Here is a 24,077-nt window from a genome sequence, read left to right on the forward strand (position 1 = left end):
TTAAAGTGAAACAGGATGTTTACAAAGACTCAAAGTATCTTTCCCCAAATATTTATTAACCACCAAGGGAAGGATAGTAACTTTAAAGTAGAGAAACCGGGAAGAAACAACAATATCCAAGTGATCACAGCCAACATCATCAGTTATAAGACATACCAACATCATGAACATGATGCACTGTTGTATTCTTGTCAAAAATGCAGAACCTCCATCCAATCATGAGTAAATACCAGACAAACCCAAACTGAGGAACCAAATTGGTCCAATGAATTAATCAATGTTCTTGAAAATTGCCATGGTTATGAAAGACAAGGAAATATGAACTATTTCAGACTGCAGAGGTCAAGAGAGATAACTAAATGCAACGTGCAATACTGGATAGGATCTTAGAATGAAAAAGGCACTGGTACAAAACTGGTGAAATTTGAGTAAGATCATTAGTTTAGTTAATAGTACTGTACCAATGTTAATTTCTCCATTCTGACAATTGTACTGTGGTTATGTAAGATGTTACCATCGGGGGGAAGATAAGTGAGGGATACATGGGATATATGAGGGATATGTCCTTATTTTTTCTTGCTATGTCTAAAGTCTAAAATTAGATCAAAATATTTTTTTAAATGTTATATTGATCTGGTCTGTTTCTAAAACAGTTTAACTATTCATTTAACATTATAAATATTTGTGATGTTAAACACAGTCAAACAACTGTGACAAAACCTTTTTTTTTTTTTTTTTTAAAGATGCTAAAGCATCTTTTTCTTTTCTAGCTTGGAACAAATAAAAAAATTTAGACAGGTTTCCTAAATATCAAAAGTCCCCGTATACTTTACATTCCCCTATTTAGAAAATAATCTAGAACGTGATTCTTACTCATGCTGCAGTCTTACAACAATAATGTGCTTGCATATCTAGAGAAGTCATGAATTTAGGATAAAGGTATCACGCAATACTCCGACATTACTGTTGTATACTTACTTCATTTCATTTACTTGTCTCAGAATCTCATGCTGAGTGTTCACAACAGTATCCAGTTCTTGTTGAGTGGTCTGGAGAAAAAAACAAAAGATGACCAAGATGACCACCCAGCTCAATAATCCCCATTCTACAGAACATACAGCTTTTCTTTTCTACCTCTCCGCCACCAAAGGCTAATAACTAAGGCATATCTGCATATTTTCAAAGCTCACCTGTCCATGCTGCCCTGGGATTCCTGCTCCTCTTTTAGAGATCTCCTCCGTCAAGGAAGAGACATACCTTCTCTGTTCATCAAGAATCATATCTAACTGTCGGTTCAGCTGCTTGATTTCAAGATGAATACGATTCTGTCCTTCAAAGATTTGTCTCAGCTCACGATCTCCTACAGTCTCAAATAATTCATCTGCTGAAATGGAAATTACAAATCAAAATTATTAGAATCACCTACACATAGTTTTCAAATTACTGTAAGTGACCAAAACACTAACATATACTAGAATAAGATCATCATCAACACAGTGTTATGATCTTCCCACAGTGTTAAACATGCATGTAATTAATTCAATCGTGATTAAATTACTGTTTTCACCATCTCTGGTGGTTGAATACTTATTATAAATTAGGTCTGAAATTTTTCACCTAAAAATTATTTTGTCTTTTAAATAGACTGTGTGATTCTATTTACAGGGGCAGGCAGAACTAATGTAATTTGTTGCCTCTGGAAGGGGGCTGACTTGAAAGAGGTAAGGGAACTTTCTGGGGTGATAAAAATATTCTATATACTGATCTGATGGTTAAAAGGGTATACACATTTGTCAAAATTCATCAAACTATTCTCTTAAAATTTATGCATTTTACTTACAAAAAAGATTAAGAAATGGAGTTGAGAACAGCTGATTTTCCTTTTATTCCTGACCATGCTTAAATCAGATCGTTTCATTCAAACACTTACTACAATAAGCTTCAGGATATATTCACAAATCATATGTGATGTTTAAAACAAATCCAAGGAAAATATAAAACTTACCTTTCATTTTTATCTTCATTAAATCTGAATCCCACTGTTAATCATTTATATTAACGCACTACTTAGTTCAAAAGCTAGCCCAGGCTTTATTAAATATAGCCTTGATCATTTGTGCTCATAGGGAACCGAGATCATAAAAGTTAGCAGATTATATATAGTCCCTCTATTTGGCCTTATCTTGTTTTGTTTTTGACATGTAGCCCATGTAAGTTCTTAATTACATTAGCTTAGACTAATATCTAAACATTTTCAACCTTTAATGTCCAGAATTCTGTTGAGTAGTAAGAGACTGACTTATTCTCGCAAGTCTTGATAGTTTTCAAGTGTTAGCTCTATATTACTAAGGTAATTGTGTGTCACTAAAAGGAAAGAAATAAACCTTGGACGATTTCATTCAACAAATATTTACTGAGTCTCAACTACTACGTCAGCACCGCTGTTGTTTTTCTAGGCTTAGGGGACACAGAAGTAGACACAGCAAACAAAGACCCCTGCGCTCACAGAGCTTACACTCCAATGGTTCACTGTCCACATCATCCAGGTACTCCCGACTGCACACTTCACTAAGCGATACTCTTCCCGGTAAAAACATCAATCTCCGAGCCCTTTAAAGACTGAAGATTTGCTTAAAAATTATTTCTCGAAATGACTTGGAATGTGCCAGGTCACAGAGCAAAGATGAAATGAATGAAGCGCCACAGCTACTGCTGCAGCGGAGGACAGCTCTGCTCCAACTCACCAGGCTGCCCTTGAAGGTCAGGGTGGTCCTTCTGGAATTCCTCCTTTTTTTTATCCAATTCTTGTTGAAAGTGCTCAAATTCCTCCTGGTACTTTTCTTTTTCTTTCTCAGAAATTTCTTTATCTGGTGTAGGCTTTTTTGGAGTTTAAGAACAGATCATTAAAAAAATTAAAAAGAAAATAATAAACCTCAATATATGTTCTTTTTCTCATTTTAACTACTCTACCACTAGTTGAAAGGTTAATTTACTCTTGCTACTAATATTACAACAAAAAATAAAAATAGCCACTACCATTTACTGAGTGCTTGCCAGAGGGCACTGTCTTTAATGTTTACAACGTTAAGGTGGCCAGTACAAACATCTCAGTTTTACCAGTGAAGAAATGGAGCGTTACAGAGGTTAAGTAACTTGTACCAGGTCATAATGGCAATATCTGGCAGAAACAAGATCCACACCTAAGTCAGTCTTCTCAAGTTTTCAGCTACGAGGCAGTACCACTAAACTACAGATAAACTTTTGGAAAAAAATGAGTATACTTACCGGCTCTTTCCCAGGCTCAGTCAACTGGAAAGTCAGAAAAGAAAGGACATCATGGTCATCTACAAAGTAAAAAAAAAAAATCTGAAAAAGTTCTGTAATAGATTATTTTTATGGTTGTGAATTTACTTTATAGACATCTGTTGCTTTAAAATAATAATCAATAAGGGAAACAACAAAAATTTGCTCTAATTTGGTAAAGGCAACGGTGCTCTGTGAGCTTAGAGACAAAAATTCATCTGACTTATATTAGAACTAGGTTAGAATTCACTTTTTAAAATCCTAAACCAGAACATTTAGCTGTGCTTAACACATGATGGATGTTTAATAAATGCCTGATAAGGGAATGAACAAACAAATGAAGGGTCAAAACAAGTCCAAACTCCTAATTCTGGCAGCAAGATCCTCCTTTATTTTTCCACAAATCTCCTTCATGCGCTCCAGTCAAGTGAGACAAAATCCTGTTCTTCAGGTATTTCCTGTTCCTACCTGTCTCTGAACCTTTCTTATAGTGCTTATCAGTCCCAGCCTTACTTTCCTGTTTTAACCATGACACTGCTCTGTCCTGGATTACTGGGACAGTCCTGATTTATCTGTGTTCCCCTGGCATTACTAATAGCATCTCCTGTTACTCCCAAAGCATCTCGATTAGAATATGATTACTTTTCTATATATTATTTATATTTGTTTCCCTCATACAGATTTTATTTCACCTAAAATCGTATTAAAAAATCAAATTAGGGGCTTCGCTGGTGGCGCAGTGGTTGAGAGTCCGCCTGCCGATGCAGGGGACGCGGGTTCGTGCCCGCATCCGGGAAGATCCCACATGCCGTGGAGCGGCTGGGCCCGTGAGCCATGGCCGCTGAGCCTGCGTGTCCGGAGCCTGTGCTCCGTAATGGGAGAGGCCACAACAGACAGTGAGAGGCCCGCGTACCGCAAAAAAAAAAAAAAAAAAAAAAAATCAAATTCATTTCAAGCTGTTTAAGCTAAAAACAGCTAACAGATCAAACCTCATAACATCGAATTACAATACTCATCCTGGCTAGTGTCTCATCCACAAAGCAAGAGAGATGAATTTCCACTGCAGCAATCTCTTTGCTTTCTGCTACTTTTATGGAGATCTAGATATACAGCCAGATTAAAGAGAAAATTGTAATACCATAGTGTAGGTTAGGTAACATTAGGAGAAGTCATGCAGTGTTAATAGAGCCCTAGACCCAGGAGCCAGAAATCTAAACCAAGTACTGCCTGGGTCTGATCTATTGGCCATGTGATCTTTAGAAAGCCCTTTAATCCAAGATTTGGCCAAGTCACCTAAAAATCGGTTAAATATGGTCTATGCTTTCTCCTTCCTTCCTTGTTCTATTGTAAGGAAAAATTCACATATTTGAAAATAATAAAAATATTATACAATATGAACACAAGATGGTGTTAACATCCAATGATAAGTTCATTTATCACCACTCATGGAAAAAAAAGGGTAAGTACGTCTTCTTTAAAGTTTAGCCCCCAATAATATTTCCTCATTTAAATGTGCTGTGACAGCTCTCAGGATCCTAAAGCACTTGGCAGTTAACCTTTTAAATGTCTCCTTCACTATAAAATATCACATCCAAACTGACAGTCTAATTTACATAATTGCACATAGCCCCAGCCAACTGTAAACCTCCAGAAAGTAGCGGATCAGCAGTCCCAAGAGACCCAAAAGACTGGCATCCCAGATCATGGAAGGTTACAACCAGTCTTAAAAGGTTAAAAGCAAACAACGCTACCCATCTCCAAAATACATTATTCCCAATAAAATTTAATTCACAACCTTTCAATATTAAAAGATACCAAGATTTTACCTGCAAGACCTCCAGTTGCAGCAGATATTCCAAAATGCCCCTGTGCAGGGATAATCATATTTTCCACTTTGGTGCAAAATTCATAATCATTTTTGTCTGGTGTGAAGCCATTATTGATCATTACCTAGAAAGACAAACTGTAGTTATAGCTTTTACAAAGATCTTGTAAAACGAATCTCAAGCAGTCAGTTTATGACTATTTGATCTTTATATTTGGTCTAATAACCACCAAAAAGCTATCAGCTTCAAATCATTATGCTGTACACCTTAAACTTACAGTGTTGTATGTCAATTACATCTCAATAAAGTTGGAAGAAAAAATGAAAATAAAAAAAATTTTAAAGCTGTAATCCCTTGTCCATTAAATAAACTCACTTATTTGGGATCATTATACAATGAGATAATTCACTTCAGGAAATGGTTTTTGCCCTACTGTGTGTCAAAGGCTTAAAAATAAAAATCTGATAACTTTCCATGAAAATCTTTCTAAAATAGAATGTGGTTCACCTTCTCTAGAGAAGACTTAAGGAACCAACCATGATTACTTTCTCTGAATGGTTCCTACAGAAGAGGGATCAGGCTTGGTCTGAAACTCCAGTGACAGAGCTACAACGAATAAGTTAAATTGACAATTTTTACTATAGAGGTTGAGAAATAAACAGATTGCCTCAGCAAGTAGTGAACTCTTCTTCATTAAGTTAGGGGTGTGGGCTTCCCTGGTGGCGCCGTGGTTGAGAGTCCACCTGCCGATACAGGGGACACGGGTTCGTGCCCCAGTCTGGGAAAATCCCACATGCCGCGGAGCGGCTGGGCCCGTGAGCCATGGCTGCTGAGCCTGCGCGTCCAGAGCCTGTGCTCCGCAACGGGAGAGGCCACAACAGTGAGAGGCCCACATACTGCCCAAAAAAAAAAAACAAAAAAAACAGGGGGGTAACTGGACTGTACTAAGTTAGCAGAGAGTCAGCAAAAGTGACAAGTCATATAGACAAAAAAAGGCAGAAAATGAAAAAAACAGAAAGACACATAAGCTTCTACGCTGCAGAATGTATTTTTGAAATAATGACCCTACATGTCTTAAACGAACTCTGGAAATCTGAGCAAGCACAGGAATCCACCTGGCACATGAATATTCTCATGAGCCCAGTCAAGCAGTGGTCTGGCCTCTTTTAATACCTTTCACTTCTAGCAACCCAACCACTAGCCCCACCCTAAAGAAGAGCCACGGAGATAGAGTGGAAGCAAAGGGAGCAGGTACACGGCACCAGAGTAAGGGCACTTCTGTCATTACCTCCAGATGAAAAGTTTCCTTAGTGACACTTAAGATAAAGGCATACAGGTAAAATGTGACAGTACTTGATCCAAATTTTTAGCAAAAGAGTAAGGGACAGGGCAATATGAAGGGTTAATCTCTATATAACGTAGGATGGCAACACGGGAACTCCTACCAATTTTTTAAAAATCACCTGCCATTTATTGACCAATATTAATATTTCTGTTTCCTCTATTCAGTAATGTTCCTATTTGAGTTTATAGCATGTACAACTGATTCTCCTACAGTCTTTCAAATCGCCGATCAGTAAGACATTTGCCTTTGAGAGATAAAAAAAGAAGTGTTAAGTTAATCATATTCTAAAATTAATACTAAGAACTTTCAACTCTTCAATATTTTTTCCTTGAGCCCTAAGAAATTGAAAATCCATCAGAAGTATTTACTATCCAGTTCTAATTCTTTAAACAAACAAAAAAAGGTACAATATATTCACTGCACGATGAGTCTGGAGGAAGCTTAGGGCTGTGACTGTACAGGTACCATATATCCACTGATTAATACCAGTAATGCTTCTTTGAGATTACAGATAACATCCCTTATTCATCTTACAGTTTCGACCCGTTGTTAAATACCATGCTTGCAGTATTTAAAATCTTGTTTTGGAATTCCCTGGCGGTCCAGTGGTCAGGACCCCACGCTTCCACTGCTGAGGGCGTGGGTTTGATCCCTGGTCGGGGGAACTAAGATCCTACGTGCCACACGGCGTGGCCAAAAAAAAAAAAAGTGTATAATATCTTGTTTTGACATATTTCCTCCACTAACAGCATTTCTTTTTCCCCTTGCTTTGTTTTTCCCTCCAAAGCTCAAACAACTGGGAGCTAAAGATGTAAGTATATTTAATAAACATTTCTTGAGTACTAAACACGGGCACAATATTAGGGAGTATGAGGAATGTAGGACATAGTGCCTGCACTGAGATGTGTACAACCATACTGATGAGAAAAGACATACAAACCATAATTAACTAGCAAGTCAAGACAACATATTTTAAAGGGCAAATAAGCACCAGAGGAAAAAAAAACACTTAAGAGTTTAAGAGAGACAGATCCTTATGAGCTGATGTTTGGGAAATCTGATGGAAAGGGATCCTGAACTAGTACGTTCCAGAATGAGCACAACTCTGCCAGGTAGAGAGGAAAGGGGAGAGTATTACAGGAAGGGGCAGCAGACGGAGCAAGCACACGGAGGCTAGGACCGTTAAGTCACAACCAGATGTCCTGCCAAGTCTCTCTAAAATGTATTCTTCAGAACACTGGCTCTATAGACATTCACAGATACGAAGTGAAAAGAGAATTCCATGGCCCAGTAAGCCTAAAGAATGAGGGGTTTAATAAAGGTTCTTTATTTCGGGACTTCCCAGCGTCTTTAACGTGCTTGTGCACAGACCTCCCAATCTTATCTGACCACGGAACTTTTTTTGGGGTCCTGCAGGATTACTGTTTTGCGAACCGCTGGTAGGGCTGACGGCCTCACTGCGTGGGGTCGACTAGGCAGCCTCCCTGTGATCTGTGTACTCAGGTGTGTGTCTGTACTCGCCATGGTTGGTATCTGGGTTCTGCCACATGAAGGTAAGCATGACCTACTGATGCCCCTGATGAAACTGTACAGGATGTATAATAATTCCAGCGGAACTCAAATCCAAGTTGGTCATAATAGACTGGACAGTGCCTCTATTCTGAGGTCTCTAAATTAGTTTGGAATTTAAGACTAAGCCAATACAAAGTTTTCCAAATAACTGTCTTTTTCAGAGTTTATACAAAGGAGTGCAAGGCTGGCTCATGATTTAGGGAAAAGAAAAATGTATACAAGGTATTCTTTACTTATAAGCATTATATAACCAGGTACTGATGGCATTGTTAAAAATGCAATGTTCACATGGTATTAGTGACCTTAGTTATTATAACTGTCTGCTGGGTATATCCACCTAACCTAAATATTAACCCAAACTCAATCTGTCTACAACTAAACTCCTTACCAACTGTCTGCCTTCTCACTCCTCCCTCAAACACAAAGAAACGTGCTGCTTTTTGGCTAGTTAATGGTACCATTTAGTTGAACACTGGCCAGAAATTCAGGAACTATCTTTGACTCCACAACTATATTCACTCTCCCAGCCCCAAGCCAACTAGTACTAAGTTCGGTAGTCTCCACCTCCTAACCATCTCTTCTTTCCTCTACCCTCGTTCAGACCACAAGTAGAGTCTTGCCGCTAAAACAGTGCTGGGTTCAAATCACAGTTCTGTTACTTATGTGGTAAGACACTGTCCAAGTTACTTAAACTCTCCCATATTCAATTTCCCCATTTATAAAACGGGGATGCCTTCCCCATAGGGCTGTTGGGATAAATGAGAAATATTTGCAAACGATATATCTGACAAGGGGTTAATATCCAAAATATACAAAGAACTCATACAAGTCAACATCAGAAAAGGAAACAACGAGATTAAAAAATGGGCAGAGGATCTGAACAGACACTTGTCCAAAGACATACAGATAGTCAACAGGTACATGAAAAGACGCTCCACATCACTAATCATCAGGGAAGTGCAGATCAAAACCACAATGAGGCATCACCTCACACCTGTTCAGAATGGCTATTATCTAAAAGACAACAAATAACAGATGCTGGTGAGGGTGTGGAGAAAAGGGAACCCTTGTGCACTGTTGGCAGAAATGTAAATTGGTACAACCACTATGGAAAGCAGCATGGAGATTATTTCTCAAAAAATTTAAAACAGAACTACCATAGGATCTAGCAACTCCACTCCAGGGAACTTATCCAAAGATAATGAAAACACTAATGAGAAAAAATATAGGCACCCCTACGTTCACTGCAGCATTATTTACAACAGCCAACATATGGAAGCAACCTAAGTGCCCACCAACAGATGAACGGATAAAGATGTAGTACATATATACAACAGAATATTCCTCAGCCATAAAAAGATTGCAATCTTGCCATTTGCAACAACATGGATGGACCTAGAGGGTGTTATGCTAAGTGAAGTAAGTCAGACAGAGAACGACAAGTACTGTATGATTTCACTTATATGTGGAATCTAAAACACAAATGAACAAACAGAACAAAAAAGAGTCATAGACACAGAGCACAAACAGGTGGTTGCCAGAGGGGAGGGAATTGGCAGGGAGGAGAGAAATAGGTGAGAGAGAGTAAGAGGTACAACCTTCCAGTTGCAAAATAAATGAGTCACAGGTATGAAATGTACAGTGTAGGGAAATCAGTCAATAATTATGAAATATCTTTGTATGGTGATAGATAACTGGACTTATCACGGTGGTCATTTTGAAATGTACAGAAATACTGAATCACTACATTGTATGCCAGGAACTAACATAGTGTTATAGGTCAATTTTACTTGAAAAACAAACAAACAAACAAACAAACATATAGCACTAGATTTGTGGATACCAGCAGTAGGGGATGGGGGTGGGGGAATTGGATGAAGACAGTCAAAAGGGATAAACTTCCAGTTATAAGATAAATAAGTACTAGGGATGTAACGTACAACATGGTAAGTATAATCAACACTGCCGTCTTACATATGAAAATGGTTAAAAGAGTAAATCCTAAGAGTTCTTATCAGAAGGAAAAAAAATGTTTGACATTACTATTTTATTTTTTAAATTTTATTTTACATGTGCAGTTTTATTTCAGTTTGGAAATCATGCACGAAATATGATCTAATAAAAAATTCTAATCTAATATAAAATTTTTTTTCTATTTAATTCTCTATATGAGATGATGGATGTTCATTAAACTTGTTGTGGTCATCATTTCATGATGTATGTAAGTCAAATCGTTATGCTGTATACCTTAAACTTCTACAGTGCTGTAGGTCAATTGTATCTCAATAAAACTGGAAGAAAAAAGAAAACGTGAGAAACTGCATGTAGAGTACCAAGTACAGGTCGTGGCTCATTTACAGCAAGGAGGCTAAAATCATCCTATTTTTTGCTCCTTTCACAAATACCATTATAAAAACACTGCTGCCTAAGTCATCTTCCTCAACTGTAAACCTGATCATTTCACATTCCTGCTTAAAACTCTGTAAACTGTTCCTTACGGGATAAACTACACAGAGGGCTGCGAGACTTGTTACTGCCAACCTTTCAATCTCACTCTCCAAATCTCCTCTATCCTCCAGCCATACCAACTATTTGCCTTTCCCAAATCTTTCAACAGTCCCGATGCCCGTTTTCTCTGCCTGGAATATGCACTCCATCTAGGAAACTTCTACTTCTCCTTCAAGGTGCAGCTCAACTCTGAGAAACTGTTCCTGACTTTCACCGCTCCAGCCTGGCAGAGTTGCAGGATTCTAACCTCCTGATCCCTTAAATTTACCACATAGCATACTAACATTACATAAGCATAATGTTACATAATGTCACCTCCATTAGACAAGCTCTTTGGAGAAAATGACCTTTGTCTTATTCATATTTGTGTGGCACACAGTAGAATGCCTAAACATTCACCGACTAAACACAAACCTACTGGCAAATTTGACAACACGTGACCACTTACACCGAGCTTTGAAGCCACTTCTGCTCTCTCAGAGTAACACTGATGAGTATGCGAACAATATCCAAATTTCAAATGCATTGAATTTCTATCAAAGATTCAGAATGAGAAGTCATACTAGAATATTGTTCATTTGATTATCTCTAAATGCATGTTACTTACTGTCAATGTTTTCTGGTAATACGTAATCTTTGCCCGGACAGGATAGGGTTTATTACGAAAGTCCCTTTGGCAACTTGCTAAAGCTTGATTAGCACCATCACTATAGTGTGAGGGAAAGGAAGACAAACAAGAAACTTAAAGCTTCTCGATATGTTAAAAACTCACTATTTAAAATGATTAATGTCCAGAAAGGTCAAAACAAAATCAAGTTATGACAAAGCTTGGGATATTTGAAGTTATTTATGCAGAAAACACCAAGGACTCTGGATAACAAAAAGGAGCCAATGTTACCACGGCTGCCTGCCGGCAAGGGGAAGGGATACTCTTCCTCTCCACAAGACTAGGGCAGGGTCAGAGTCACATACGGTGCTTTCAACAACGCAGATTCCTAGATCCCACCCTCAATCAGCTGAAGCAGCATCACAAGGGGGAGGCTTGGACCTCTTGTTTATATATTTCAATGGGTGGTCATGATGAACTACCAGAGTTACAAATCACTAAGGTAGGAAAGTAATTTTTCTTACAGTTCACTGACTGGCTAAAAGGTAATCCCCCCAACAAACATGTGAAAATTAAAAATGTACATACCTGATTCATACACATTATAAATATACTGAACACTCGAAGTTTTGTAGCCCACTGAGAATCTTTTCAATACAGCAATACAAAGGCTGAATGACATGGCACGCACTGCTTAGTCATTAGGTTGGTTAAGGCTCTGAACCTTATTTTTTAAAGATCCCTCTTAATAAAGATGAAAAAACATGACTATTGTTATCACTGAGAGCCAGGAATGTTTTATCAACCTTTAAAGGTACTATTTAATTTCAGGTTAACTACAACACATTTTTATGTTTGAAATCTAGGTGGTCCGCAGAAAGAACTTTAAAACAAAACCAAATTAAGATAAGACCTTTCCACTAAGTTACAAAAAACATCTCAAGGAAAAGAATAATCTTACTTCATCTGGAAAATGTTCAGATTTGAAACAATATATTTTATAAGGTTTCTAAAAAGAAGCTGAAATCAGGAATAATGTAAAAAATATACACTTACTTTTGATGGTCATATTGGATTTGTCCATTGTTGCCTATAATCACTATTGCAGGATTATTTTTCTATAAATAAAGAGAATGTATTTGTTTTAAAGTCCTTAGACCAAAGAAGTATAGATCATTCTGGGTGTGCTGTAAGTTCTCTTACACCTCTAAAATCCTAGGACACTGTGAGCATGGGACTGGTATGGGACTTATGGGAGCTCAGTAACAGGAGGACTAACATGGCCTCAGCATTCAAGAAGCTCAATGTTAAAGCTCTCCTTTAAATTGCTAATCATGACCTCGGATAATCAGTGGACAAACTACTAAATGAAACAATGATCATCAGTTTTAGGGCTGCTAAAGCACAAGTTAATGTTTCCAATTCATAAGTACATTTTGCTCTTAACTGTTTTAGAGAAATCGGCTGATCAAAAAGTGTGATTAACATATATGAAAACATATCAACATGTGAGCTAGTAGTAGTTATGCACACATTTTCATGAAAACAAACAGTAATAATCTTCTAAACACTAACCACCTACATCTAAATGACTCATGCTGATCCATCAAAATTATTAAGCATAGGGGCTTCCCTGGTGGCACAGTGGTTGAGAGTCCGCCTGCCGATGCAGGGGACACGGGTTCATGCCCCGGTCCAGGAAGATCCCACATGTCGCGGAGCGGCTGGGCCCGTGAGCCATGGCCGCTGAGCCCGCGCATCCGGAGCCTGTGCTCCGCAACGGGAGAGGCCACAACGGTGAGAGGCCCGCGTACCACAAAAAAAAAAAAATATTAAGCATAAACAGGGTGACGGGGAGGTGGGTACTGAAAAGTTCTCAGACCTGAGGTTCCACTGTTACCTCAAGTTGGTAGATGACAAATCATGAACTCCTAGCTTTAAATTTATAAATTCCCAGCTATATAAAGACTAATCATCACACTTAAAATACAGTTTGGGGAGTCCTCTACTATTAAACTGACAAAAGTGTTAAATAAGCTATATTGTTCACAGCCTAACTTTGTTAGCAAATATATTAAAATGGGTAACAGTCCTGAAAACAAATATACCTTTCCATCATTGTCAAAAGAATCAAAAAATATTCCAACACCATTCCACATATCAGCTGATCCAAACACAGGACCCTCCAAGCCTTGATTTTCTGTATACCAAATTGCCTGTAAATACATAACACAGGACATTTAGAGACTAGTGGTATATGCATTTATACAAATTTTCCAAGTTAAAGAAATTACCGTACCAGGCCATCAGCTCCAATCCGACCTCTTCCAGTCACTCGAAATGTCACCTCAACTTCCCAGTTCTCAAAGGCTGCTTTTGTCTTTGTCCACACCGATCCTCTTTGGCTTTTTAAAGATGGTGCTATTCGAATTTGATCTGAACTTGGAATAGCATCTAGAATAGAAATCAGGGAAGAAAAGTTTTGTTATAATTAGATAAAACTCAATGAATCACCACCAAACTGTTACATATACCTACTGAGACCTAAGTTTAACTCAGTTACCTGTATGGTAACTTTGTTAGGAAAAAATTTCATGTTGACAGTTTCAGCTTTTAAATATTAGCGGGTTTTGATACCCGCCTCCTATCTTTGGAAGAGTGCAATATCTCTGCAAAAAAAATTAAAGCTGCAACCAAACACTAAAAATTCAAGGGGCAGCAGGGAGGAAACTACAGCTTGAAAGGCAAATCAACTATTTAATTCTCATGATACTCTTTTTCAAACACCTGAAAAATTTGCATATTTTCTTTTTTAAAACTGTATTTTTTTTTTTTTTACCGGTTTACAAATGTTAGAAATCTCAAACAGTGTGAAAAGAACATACCACTAGGAATCAAGAGACTTATTCCTAGTCTCAGTTCAGCTGTGTGACTTTGAGCAAATAATTCTCTTACTCTCTCGGGCTCACCATATGTTCACCTGTAAAATGAAGGGGCTGGGCTCAATCACTTATATACACCCTAAAAGTTATATGCAAAATTTTGAGCATATATACATTCTTCTAGGGAGAGGGTCAATCAACTGAATTTCAAGTCAATAATCAGTTCTTCAGCATCAGGAGATTCTCAGAACAGTGATCCCCAAAATGATGGCCTGCATCTCCATTCACTTACTAGCTGTTTGATCGCAGGCAAGTTACTCCATTTCTAACAACCTCATAGGCATATAAGTGCATATAAATATTTCAATAAATGTTAGCTGTTCCTATTATTGGACTAGATAATTATTAAAGCACCTATGAGGTCTATATTTGAACAATTCTGGCACACCTTTTCAGATATTAACCAGTTCTGACATTCTGACATCCACACTGGGACATAACTGTATTGTTTCTTTACAGGTAGGAAAAATTGACTAAAAGACAAGTTGAGATATTTTAGTAAGTTCAGCCACTATTTGTCACCATGACTTTCAAACACTTAAAGGTTTGGGGCAGTCATCACAGGAAAAGCACTGGATATAGAAATCAGAAGACCTGGATTTGAGTACTATTCTACTGACACTATCTATGTAACCTCTTCCAAGAACCTTAACCTTTCTGAACATCAGTTTTTTTCACCTATAAAACAGATAACACCTGCCTTGCCTACCAAAGATCTAATCAGAGCACGAAGAAGGTGAAAGAGCTCTGAGAGCTATAAAGGCTTACAAATTGCTGTTATCATTTTTGCCCTTATGGACCCAAGGATGTGTACTGACAGTACAAAAGAACATGAGAGTTAAGAAAAAGAAACACCATAGATTTGGTCTTAATTTGGGGATGATGTAAGGGGACACGTTTAAACTAAATCTTAAAAATTTCTCTATTAAAAAAAATTGTTTTAAATAATGGATCTCAGGGCAAAATGAAAGGCGAAAAAATGATCAGTGGAGTTAAGAAAGCTGTGAGACTGTAACAATTACAGTGATAATGAAAGCAAGGGATACCCATAAGCAGTGATTCCCAGAGTCAACAGACAGAAAAGTCACTAGCTAAAATTCTAATCTCTTTATTTCAAATTCAATCTAGCCATACAACTTTCATTCACCCAGGTACATTATCTGACATTTCTGCAGCAGAAAAGCTTAGTTGGTTATAGGTTCTGAAAAGAAAGTCAATTTGACTAATTTAAGTAGCTGATTAACATTCCTAATTGGCTGATGTATGTGGTGTGAGCGTGAGAAAAAGAACAGCAAGCCGGCAATGGAGAATGGCAGAAGCGAAAAAATGTCAACACATTTACCACCACTACTGAAAAATTCATCATCATTCCAAGAAAAGAAACAAAAATCCCCCAAACCTGTGTCTGGTACACCTGCATCGTCTTTGTATATTAAAACAATGCTACCTTGATAACAGTTGCCCAGCTACATACCCTTGATGAGTGATCACATAATAAATGTCCGCTGAGTAACAAAATGCACTCTACTTCAAATATTTAATGACTTGGTCATTAAGTCAAATTGAAATTTATGCCTTTTAATTATACATTAATTTCAGTGAAATAGCACTTCCTAAAAGTGTGCTTCCTAGTCAGCAACTACTTTCTAGAAATGGAACATTTTGTTTCAAGCACTCGACAATCTAAAACGATGTATACAAGCCTTACATAAATGATTGCTTAATAACCCATAAAGATGGAATTCAAACTGCCAGTGCTTCTAACCCCAGATAAAGGCATTTGCCACTTGTTTCAAAGGTTGCATCTGATGGTCACTGAACAGAGTTTACAGCATGCCAAGTGCTACGGCTGATTCCTTAGTCAGAGGTGACACATCAGCACTAAAGTAGATACGTTTACTTTCACATATGTAAATACCTAGCAAGGCTCTCTCAACCATTAACAGTGCTTAACAGTGCCAAACACCTAAAATCAGTAACACATGGCGCACAGGTTATTTCAATTCCCCCCCCACAAAAACCCCAAAACAGCTGTATATATAATGCTATTCTTAGCCTCAAGTTCTCAGTCAATAACCCCCCTCCCTTCTTCTACTAAATAAAGCAACGAGTGTGACTATTAAATTACCTACTGTGTTAATACAAGAGAAAAGATCAAAGACCACACCAAGTCACTGAGAAAGGCAAACTTAACGTACAGTTCCAAGAGGGTGAGAAGAATGTCCTCTGACATAAAGACTTAAAGATTATTCTAAAGCCAACACATGCCACCTCTAAAGCCGTCAGGGGGCATCGGGTACAAACTGGAGCATTACCCACTGCTAACACCGGAGGAGAAAACGCAGGGGAGGGCCGAGGGGGAGCGGGAAAGAAAGTGGAGGGCTGCCAGACCAGGTCTCAGGTTCGGAGGAGACGTGGCGTTGGGGTGAGACGTGATGCCCAGAAGCGAGCTCAAGTTAGTACCTGGAAGTGCGGGAACTAACGAAAAACCTCTAACCCAAAAGGAAAGAAAAGACAACATCAAAGACGGGAGGAAGAAGATCGGGTGATGAGAATGTGGGAAAGACTGGGGGGCTGGCGGAGGGAACCTTGCGGACCAGAGCCGGCGTGCAGGCGAGGCTGCTGAGAAAGGTCCCCTCCACCGCGCATACGGGGAGCAGCGGGGAGAAGGTGAAGAGGAGGAGGCTCAAGGCGGGGAGGGGACCCGGGCCCCCCGACCTCTGCCCTGGCTTACTCCCCGCGTGGGCCCAGAAGGGCACGGTCCCGTCGCTCTGCACCAGGTGCGGTCCCTTGAAGCTGTATTTGTACTCGAAACGCCGATGTGGCTGCGCGCCTGGGGTGCCCGTGGCGCCGGCAGCTGCCGGGTGGCCTCCCACGCCGTCGCCCCCGACGAAACGACAGAGCGACAGCAGCAAAGCGCAGAACAGCGGCCGAGCTCCGGCCCGGGAACCCCTTTGCCTGGATCCCGCCATCTTGGATTCTGGGAAACGGGAGGCCGGCGGAAGGAGGTGGGGGCGGGCGCTGCCGCCGGCCAACAGGGCGCTCCATGATTGGCGGAGCCCGGGGGACCCCGAGGGCAAGGGTGAGCTCCGCCCCCAGGCTCCGCTGTCCAGGAGGCTGCTGGACCCAGAGCATCTGTGGGCGGGGCCTGGGGCGGCAAGGTCCGCCCGCTCTTCCTATCCTCTCCCAGGGCGGGAAAGGGACTGCAACCTACCCTTCCCACCTGATGTGGAGTGTTGGAGGAGCAGACCCGAAGGCCAGGAGCTTCCTCCTGCCTCTTAACATACTTTAGAATTCTCGAGCCCTGACATGGAAGCCACCTAAGTGTCCATCGACAGATGAATGGATAAAGAAGATGTTGCACATATATACAATGGAATATTATTCAGCCATAGAAAGAAACGAAATCGAGTTATTTGTACTGAGGTGGATGGACCTAGAGACTGTCATACAGAGTGAAGTAAGTCAGAAAGAGAAAAACAAATACCATATGCTAACACATATATGGAATCTAAAAAAAAGAAAAAAAAAGGTTCTGAGGAACCTAGGGGCAGGACAAGAATAAAGACGCAGACGTAGAGAATGGACTTGAGGACACGGGGAGGGGGAAGGGTAAGCTGGGACGAATTGGAGAGTGGCATGGACTTATATATACTACCAAATGTAAAATAGATAGCTCGTGGGAAGCAGCCGCATAGCACAGGGAGATCAGCTCAGTGCTTTGTGACCACCTAGAGGGGTGGGATAGGGAGGGTGGGAGGGAGACGCAAGAGGGAGGGGATATGGGGATATATGTGTACGTATAGCTGATTCACTTTGTTATAAAGCAGAAACTAACACACCATTGTAAAGAAATTATACTCCAATGAAGAGGTTAAAAAAATAAAATAAAATACTTTAACTATTTAAAAAAAAAGAATTCTCGAGCCCTGACACCTGTGGACCCAACACGTCAATCCTCCCTGACTATAATAAACCTTTTCAGTATTAGGTAGAAGAAAGGCATTCCTTTTGATGTGATACCCATTGTTCAGTAGCTGGTTTTCATTAGGTGGACTTTGCAGAATCATGTTTTTCCAGAAACAAGGCATAATCACGAATACTAATGGTCCTAGCCCCTGAGCTCCACCAACCTGTGTTAGGGCATTTCAGACTGGGAACCAGCAATCCACAGGCCCGGAGAAACCTAAGATCTTTTTGTTGGTGTTGAATCAGGTGTGAGTTTATCACTCAACATTTACCGTTCTCAAAATCTAATCCCAAGAGCTTTCCAAATTTTGAAACCATAGCAATAAGGCATTCAAATGAAACTGAGTTTAGTTTTGATAAGAGGAATAATGTGCTGTGAAGGGAGGGAGAAATAGAACCTGGACATTTGAGATAGTATTGGTCTTTGATTCAACAAATAAGTTCTGCATTTTAAAAGGGAATCTCCTTTGCCTTACCTAGAAAAAATATTGTCAAAATATTAATGATCATCCAGAGTTTTGTTTTTCATAAATGTCTTACTGAATTTTTTTTTTCAAATCTGAGAATAAGCAGTATGATTTAAATAGCTTATTTCATTAGCTCTTCTAGAGTTCAGCAGGTGCTCTGTGCGAATTGTTCCATTTGTAGATTTCTTTTTTCTTCCTTTTTTTTTTTTGTGCCGAGCCGTGTGCAGCATGTGGGATCTTAGTTCCCTAACCAGGGAACGAACCCACAACCCCTGCAATGGAAGCTTGGAGTCCTAACCATTGGACTACCAGGGAAGTCCCTGTAGATGTATTCTTTTTTTTTTTTTTGCGGTACGCGGGCCTCTCACTGTTGTGGCCTCTCCCGTTGCGGAGCACAGGCTCCGGACGCGCAGGCTCAGCGACCATGGCCCACGGGCCCAGCCACGCCGCGGCATATGGGATCTTCCCGGACCGGGGCACGAACCCGTGTCCCCTGCATCGGCAGGCGGACTCTCAACCACTGTGCCACCAGGGAAGTCCCTGTAGATGTATTCTTGATGTACTTGTGGGGAGAGGTGAACTGCCCGTCCTCTTATTCCTCCATCTTGACCCCTCTCCTCATTAGCTCTTAATGTGGGCTGTGAGTACCACATTAGCCCTAGGAGCTGTGCCCACATTATTTTAACTTATTTTTCATTGGCCTCCCAACTTACCTCCAGATTCATGGGCCATTACTATTAAATCTTTCTAGTGCTCAAATCAAACCTTTAAGTTGAATATGGATTTATGGCTCCCATTCTTCAGTCTCCAGATGTAACTAAATGAAAGTACACTCCTCATTGCCACCTCAGCAACAGCAGGAACAAACATTTAGTGTCTGTATAGTACTTGTGGGTCATTGCTCCAGTCTCTTCAGGGTTTTCAATTCATAGGATTTAATCAGTTTACCTCCAATTCTTTCATCTCTGTGGGAGCTAACTCTATGCCTTGCATAGAGTGAAAAATCAATAAATGTTACAGAAATGTTAACGTTTATCTTTATGGCAAATACTTAATGAATGCTTACTATCTGCCAGAAACTGCACTAAGCGCTCTGCACATATTAGCTTATTTATTTCATTTAAAAAATGTTCTGGGCTTCCCTGGTGGGGCAGTGGTTGGGAGTCCGCCTGCCGATGCAGGGGACGCGGGTTCGTGCCCCGGTCCGGGAGGATCCCGCGTGCCGCGGAGCGGCTGGGCCCGTGAGCCGTGGCCGCTGGGCCTGCGCGTCTGGAGCCTGTGCTCCGCAGCGGGAGGGGCCGCAGCGGTGAGAGGCCCGGGTACCGCAAAAAAAAAAAAAAAAAATGTTCTTACTGAAGTATAGTTGATATACAGTATTACATAAGTTACAGGTGTACAATACTGTATAGTATTCACAATTTTTAAAGGTTATACTTCATTTACAGTTATTATAAAATATTGGCTATATTCTCTGTGTTGTGCAGTATATCCTTGTAGCTTATTTTATACAACAGCGTATTGAAATACTTGTTTCTCCAGCCTGCTGGGCATCTAATGAGAGGTAGGTAGAAATATTTGAGGAAGGAGTCACTTACCAAGTAAAAAGATAAAACCTCATGAGATGAAGGCTTTTCTTTTCCCTGTTTGTCCTTCCTTCTGCCTGAAATGTGTATGCAATGACGGAGGGCAGCAGCCATCTTGTGACCATTAAGAATGATGGCCCAGGAAGCCAGAGGAACCCCACCTTTAGCAATTTTCTTGAGCCCCTCTGGCAGGCGAGTTCTGCCTATCTCCAGACTTCTATCTTCTGAGATAAGACTCTCACTCATTTAAGCCGTTGTTTCCAGGTTTTGTTACCTGCAATCCTAACTGGTACCATAGCTCACATGCACTGAGTGCTACTATGTACCAGGCACTGTTCTGGGTGGTAAATATACATTCACTCATTTAAGAGGAAATTAACCCAATGTTTTCATTTACTCTGCTGCTAGCTGTTTCATGTATAAGAAACAGTCCTCTTAACGTACTTGACTGCCTTCCCTAAAATAACATGTTGGACATCTTAAAAGCTCTTCTCCAAGTTTTCACCAGTTATAAACCAGTGATGAAGCACAAAGGCTTTGGAGTCAACTGACTGGGGGGTGACCCCTGGTTTTCCCAGCGTGTGGTCTTGGGCAAGGTGTTTAGCCTCTCTAAAGCTTGGTTTCCACATCTAGATAAGGGAGATTAATAACAGTACCTATGCCATTTAAAATTTTGCATTTTAGAAAGAATTCACTGCCTGGAACCCAGTAAGGTCTCAATAAACGTGAACTATTCTGCTGACGTCTTTTCCCTTTTCCACTGATAGCAAAGAGAAGCCTAACTCAGCCCCATTAAATCAGTCACATCACGGTTGCATTCATCAAGAAACACAGTCCATCCCTTCTTCCCATCTCTTGTTTTCTCCTCAAGGTAAGAAAACACACCCAAGTTGCAGTCAGATTTGAACAGTGAACACTGAAGAACTCGTGACTTCATAGTAATGTAAACTGCCCGACAGTTTTTAGGTAAGTAGCAGATAGTTTATGAATAGCCTCAGAGTCATGCCACAGATTTGGAAAGAGCAGAGCTAATATGACTAATCTGGTCTATTTTAATTGTATTACAAATGCTATAGTAGTTAGTGCTAAAGAATTTGCCAATTACATTTAAAGTTGCAATTTAATTTCTTCATGGTTACCTTTTAGTCAATGAATAAAATATAGGTAAGAATTGCCTTGGATGCAGTTTAGGTTAGGACAGAGAAGGGAGAATGATGCTATATTTGACACAGTATGTGTCGACATTGGTTGTCTATGTATTAATATGTCATGTGTGGCTTAGGTATCCATAAGCTATCAAATAATATTTGTCTTAAGCAGTCGGTGTATGTGAAGATACTTTTCTTGGTCCTGTGATGTTTAAATAGACTAATTGACTCCATTCCAACCTTTAATATATAATTTTAAATTTGGAATTTCACCAAAATGTGAGATTTTGGTAACATGTAAATTCCATCTTGGTAAATGTAAAATTAGGCCTGACACTTGAAAGAAGATATGTTGTTCACCATAAAACAGAACTGTTTAACTTTTCTTCATATATGAAAAGGTCAGTCATAATATGACCCTTTATACTTCCACTGGGACAAAACATTATCTTTCATTCCTTTGACAAATTCAAGGTAAAGTTAAGAAGGGGAAAAAAGGAAAGAAATAGTTGGCAGGAGAACAGAAAGCAAAAGGAGAGAGAAAGAAATGTTTGGAGAGGGGAGGAAAACGTTCTTATCTGAACTGTGATAGCCTGAACCATTTTTGACCACAGAATAAATATTTGTAGATACTGATTTCCCAATGCAAAATGACAAAGACCAGTAAAGGGAGGTTAAGCAAAACACTTAAATTGGGAGTCAAAGTTCGATGTAAAGAAAGGGGACATTAACATAGATAGGGAATAATCGCAACCCTCCACTATATATTAAAGAAGAACCAGAGCTTTTAGGAGTTTATTTCTCCATTCTCTGGAGATAAAGTCTTTTGCACACATTTGGAATGCTGGAGCGTATTCAATATGGAAACTGAAAGAAATCTCAGTGACATGTGAGGCAATAACAAAAATTTGTCAGCTACTGGCTAGCTCAATAAGTAAAGGATTTTTTATTTAATTCTTTCAAAGTTGTGGCACCCATGGCAAGATGATGCTGGAAAGAGAATAATTTGTTAATAGCAAATCTCCAGCAATGCAAATCTCCCACCAGACCAAAAAAATGCTTTCAGCAATTTAGGTCAGAATTAGGGGTTTTTTTTCTCTCCTCTCTCCAGAACAGCACGCATATAGTAAAGCCATATTATTTCAAACTTCCCACTTTATACAAAATTAAATTCCAAGTGAATTAAAAATCTACACGTGAAAAAGCAAAATTACAAATCTTTTAGAGGAAAATATAAGTGAATATATTTATGACTTCAGTATAGGAAAATATTTCTTTCAAACAAACACAAAAGCTCAACCCACAAGGAAGAAATATGGATATACTCACCTACTGAAAATTCACAAAAACTTTTATTCAACAAAAGGCACACTAAACAAAGTGGAAGAAAATGTCACATACAGGAAGAACATAATTTCTATGCATAAATCTGGCAAGGGATCAGTATCTAGAACAGAAGAAGAACTCCTTGAAATCTATAAGAAAAAACATACATCCCAATTAAAAAAGAAAAAAAAAAAAGGAGATTACAATAGGCCATTCCCCCAAGAGGAAATCTGAATTGCCAAGAAATAAATGTTAAGATTTAGCCCAAGTAATGTGAATTAAATCAGAGAAATTGAAATTAAAACAATGGGGTACCATTTCCTAGTTATCAGACTAGTAAAAATTTAGAAGTATGATAATATCAAATACTGGCTAGTATATAGAGAAATGGGAACTTCCAGACACTCCCCTCACCAAAGGCACATATTCTTGTTAGCAAAGAGTCGGGGATGAAATCTATAGTCCATGAGACACTTCAGTAGCTTTAGAATTCGATATGATAATCCTTATTTTTGCTTAAGCTAGCTGGAAAGGATTCCACTTAGCTGCAGCAAAAATGGTGTTAAAACTACGGTTACGTGTCAGTTCTTTGCTTGCATTCGTGGAACCTCATAATGACGTCCAATCAATTGTATTTGAAAATGGCATTGTCTGCTTGCTTCTTGAATGCGATTATCCATTCATGCATGCATGCGTTTACTCCTATTTACTCATCAAATATAATTGAGTGCTCCCATATATATGGAATCTAAAAAAAAAAAGGTTCTGATGAATCTTGGGGCAGGACAGGAATAAAGATGCAGACATAGAGAATGGGCTTGAGGACACGGGGAGGGGGAAGGGTAAGCTGGGACAAAGTGAGACAGTGGCATGGACATATATACACTACCAAATGTAAAATAGATAGCTAGTGGGAAGCAGCCGCATAGCACAGGGAGATCAGCTTGGTGCTTTGTGACCTCCTAGAGGGGTGGGATAGAGAGAGTGGGAGGGAGGTGCGAGAGGGAGGGGATCTGGGGATATATGTATACCCGTGGCTGATTCACTTTGTTGTGCAGCGGAGACTGGCACAGCATTGTGGGGCAATTATACTCCAATAAAGATGTTAAAAAAAAAAAAGAAAGCCACTATACTTCGAACTCCCAGTTTCCTCTAGTGCAGCGGTCCCCAAACTTTCTGGCACCAGGGACCGGTTTCGTGGAAGACAATTTTTCCACGGACTGGGCGTGGTGGTGGTGGGGGTGGTTTCGGGATGATTCAAGAGCATTACATCTATTGTGCACTTTATTTCTATTATTATTACACTGTAATATATAATGAAGTAATTATACAACTCACCATAATGCAGAATCAGTGGGAGCCCTGAGCTTGTCTTCCTGCAACTATACGTTCCCCTTTGGGGGTGATGGGAGACAGTGACACTGAAGTGTGTTGCTTATGTCCATCTACTCTGTAATCTCGTTTTAGTTGCTGTCACTGCA

General features: G+C 39.6%; 1 protein-coding gene across 2 annotated transcripts in view; it reads right to left on the bottom strand.

Moving 5' to 3' along the window:
• Positions 1–17,095, bottom strand: part of LMAN1 (lectin, mannose binding 1) — a 29,061-nt gene extending 11,966 nt beyond the window's left edge. The window contains exons 1-10 of one of the 2 annotated variants that reach the window (XM_060029154.1): positions 16,838–17,095; positions 13,461–13,615; positions 13,270–13,377; positions 12,218–12,279; positions 11,162–11,261; positions 5,130–5,253; positions 3,286–3,344; positions 2,745–2,877; positions 1,191–1,381; positions 979–1,049 (exon numbers count right to left, since the gene is read on the bottom strand). In XM_060029154.1, the coding sequence (XP_059885137.1) occupies positions 979–1,049; positions 1,191–1,381; positions 2,745–2,877; positions 3,286–3,344; positions 5,130–5,253; positions 11,162–11,261; positions 12,218–12,279; positions 13,270–13,377; positions 13,461–13,615; positions 16,838–17,075 (1,241 nt within the window). In that variant the 5' untranslated portion in view covers positions 17,076–17,095. Of the gene's footprint in view, positions 1–978; positions 1,050–1,190; positions 1,385–2,744; positions 2,878–3,285; positions 3,345–5,129; positions 5,254–11,161; positions 11,262–12,217; positions 12,280–13,269; positions 13,378–13,460; positions 13,616–16,837 lie in introns of both variants that reach the window. The other variant, XM_060029153.1, reaches the window with a different exon arrangement.
• Positions 17,096–24,077: the final 6,982 nt, after the last annotated feature.

The sequence above is a fragment of the Delphinus delphis genome, chromosome 13, assembly GCF_949987515.2.
Source record: "Delphinus delphis chromosome 13, mDelDel1.2, whole genome shotgun sequence".
Classification (NCBI taxonomy): Eukaryota; Metazoa; Chordata; class Mammalia; order Artiodactyla; family Delphinidae; genus Delphinus; species Delphinus delphis.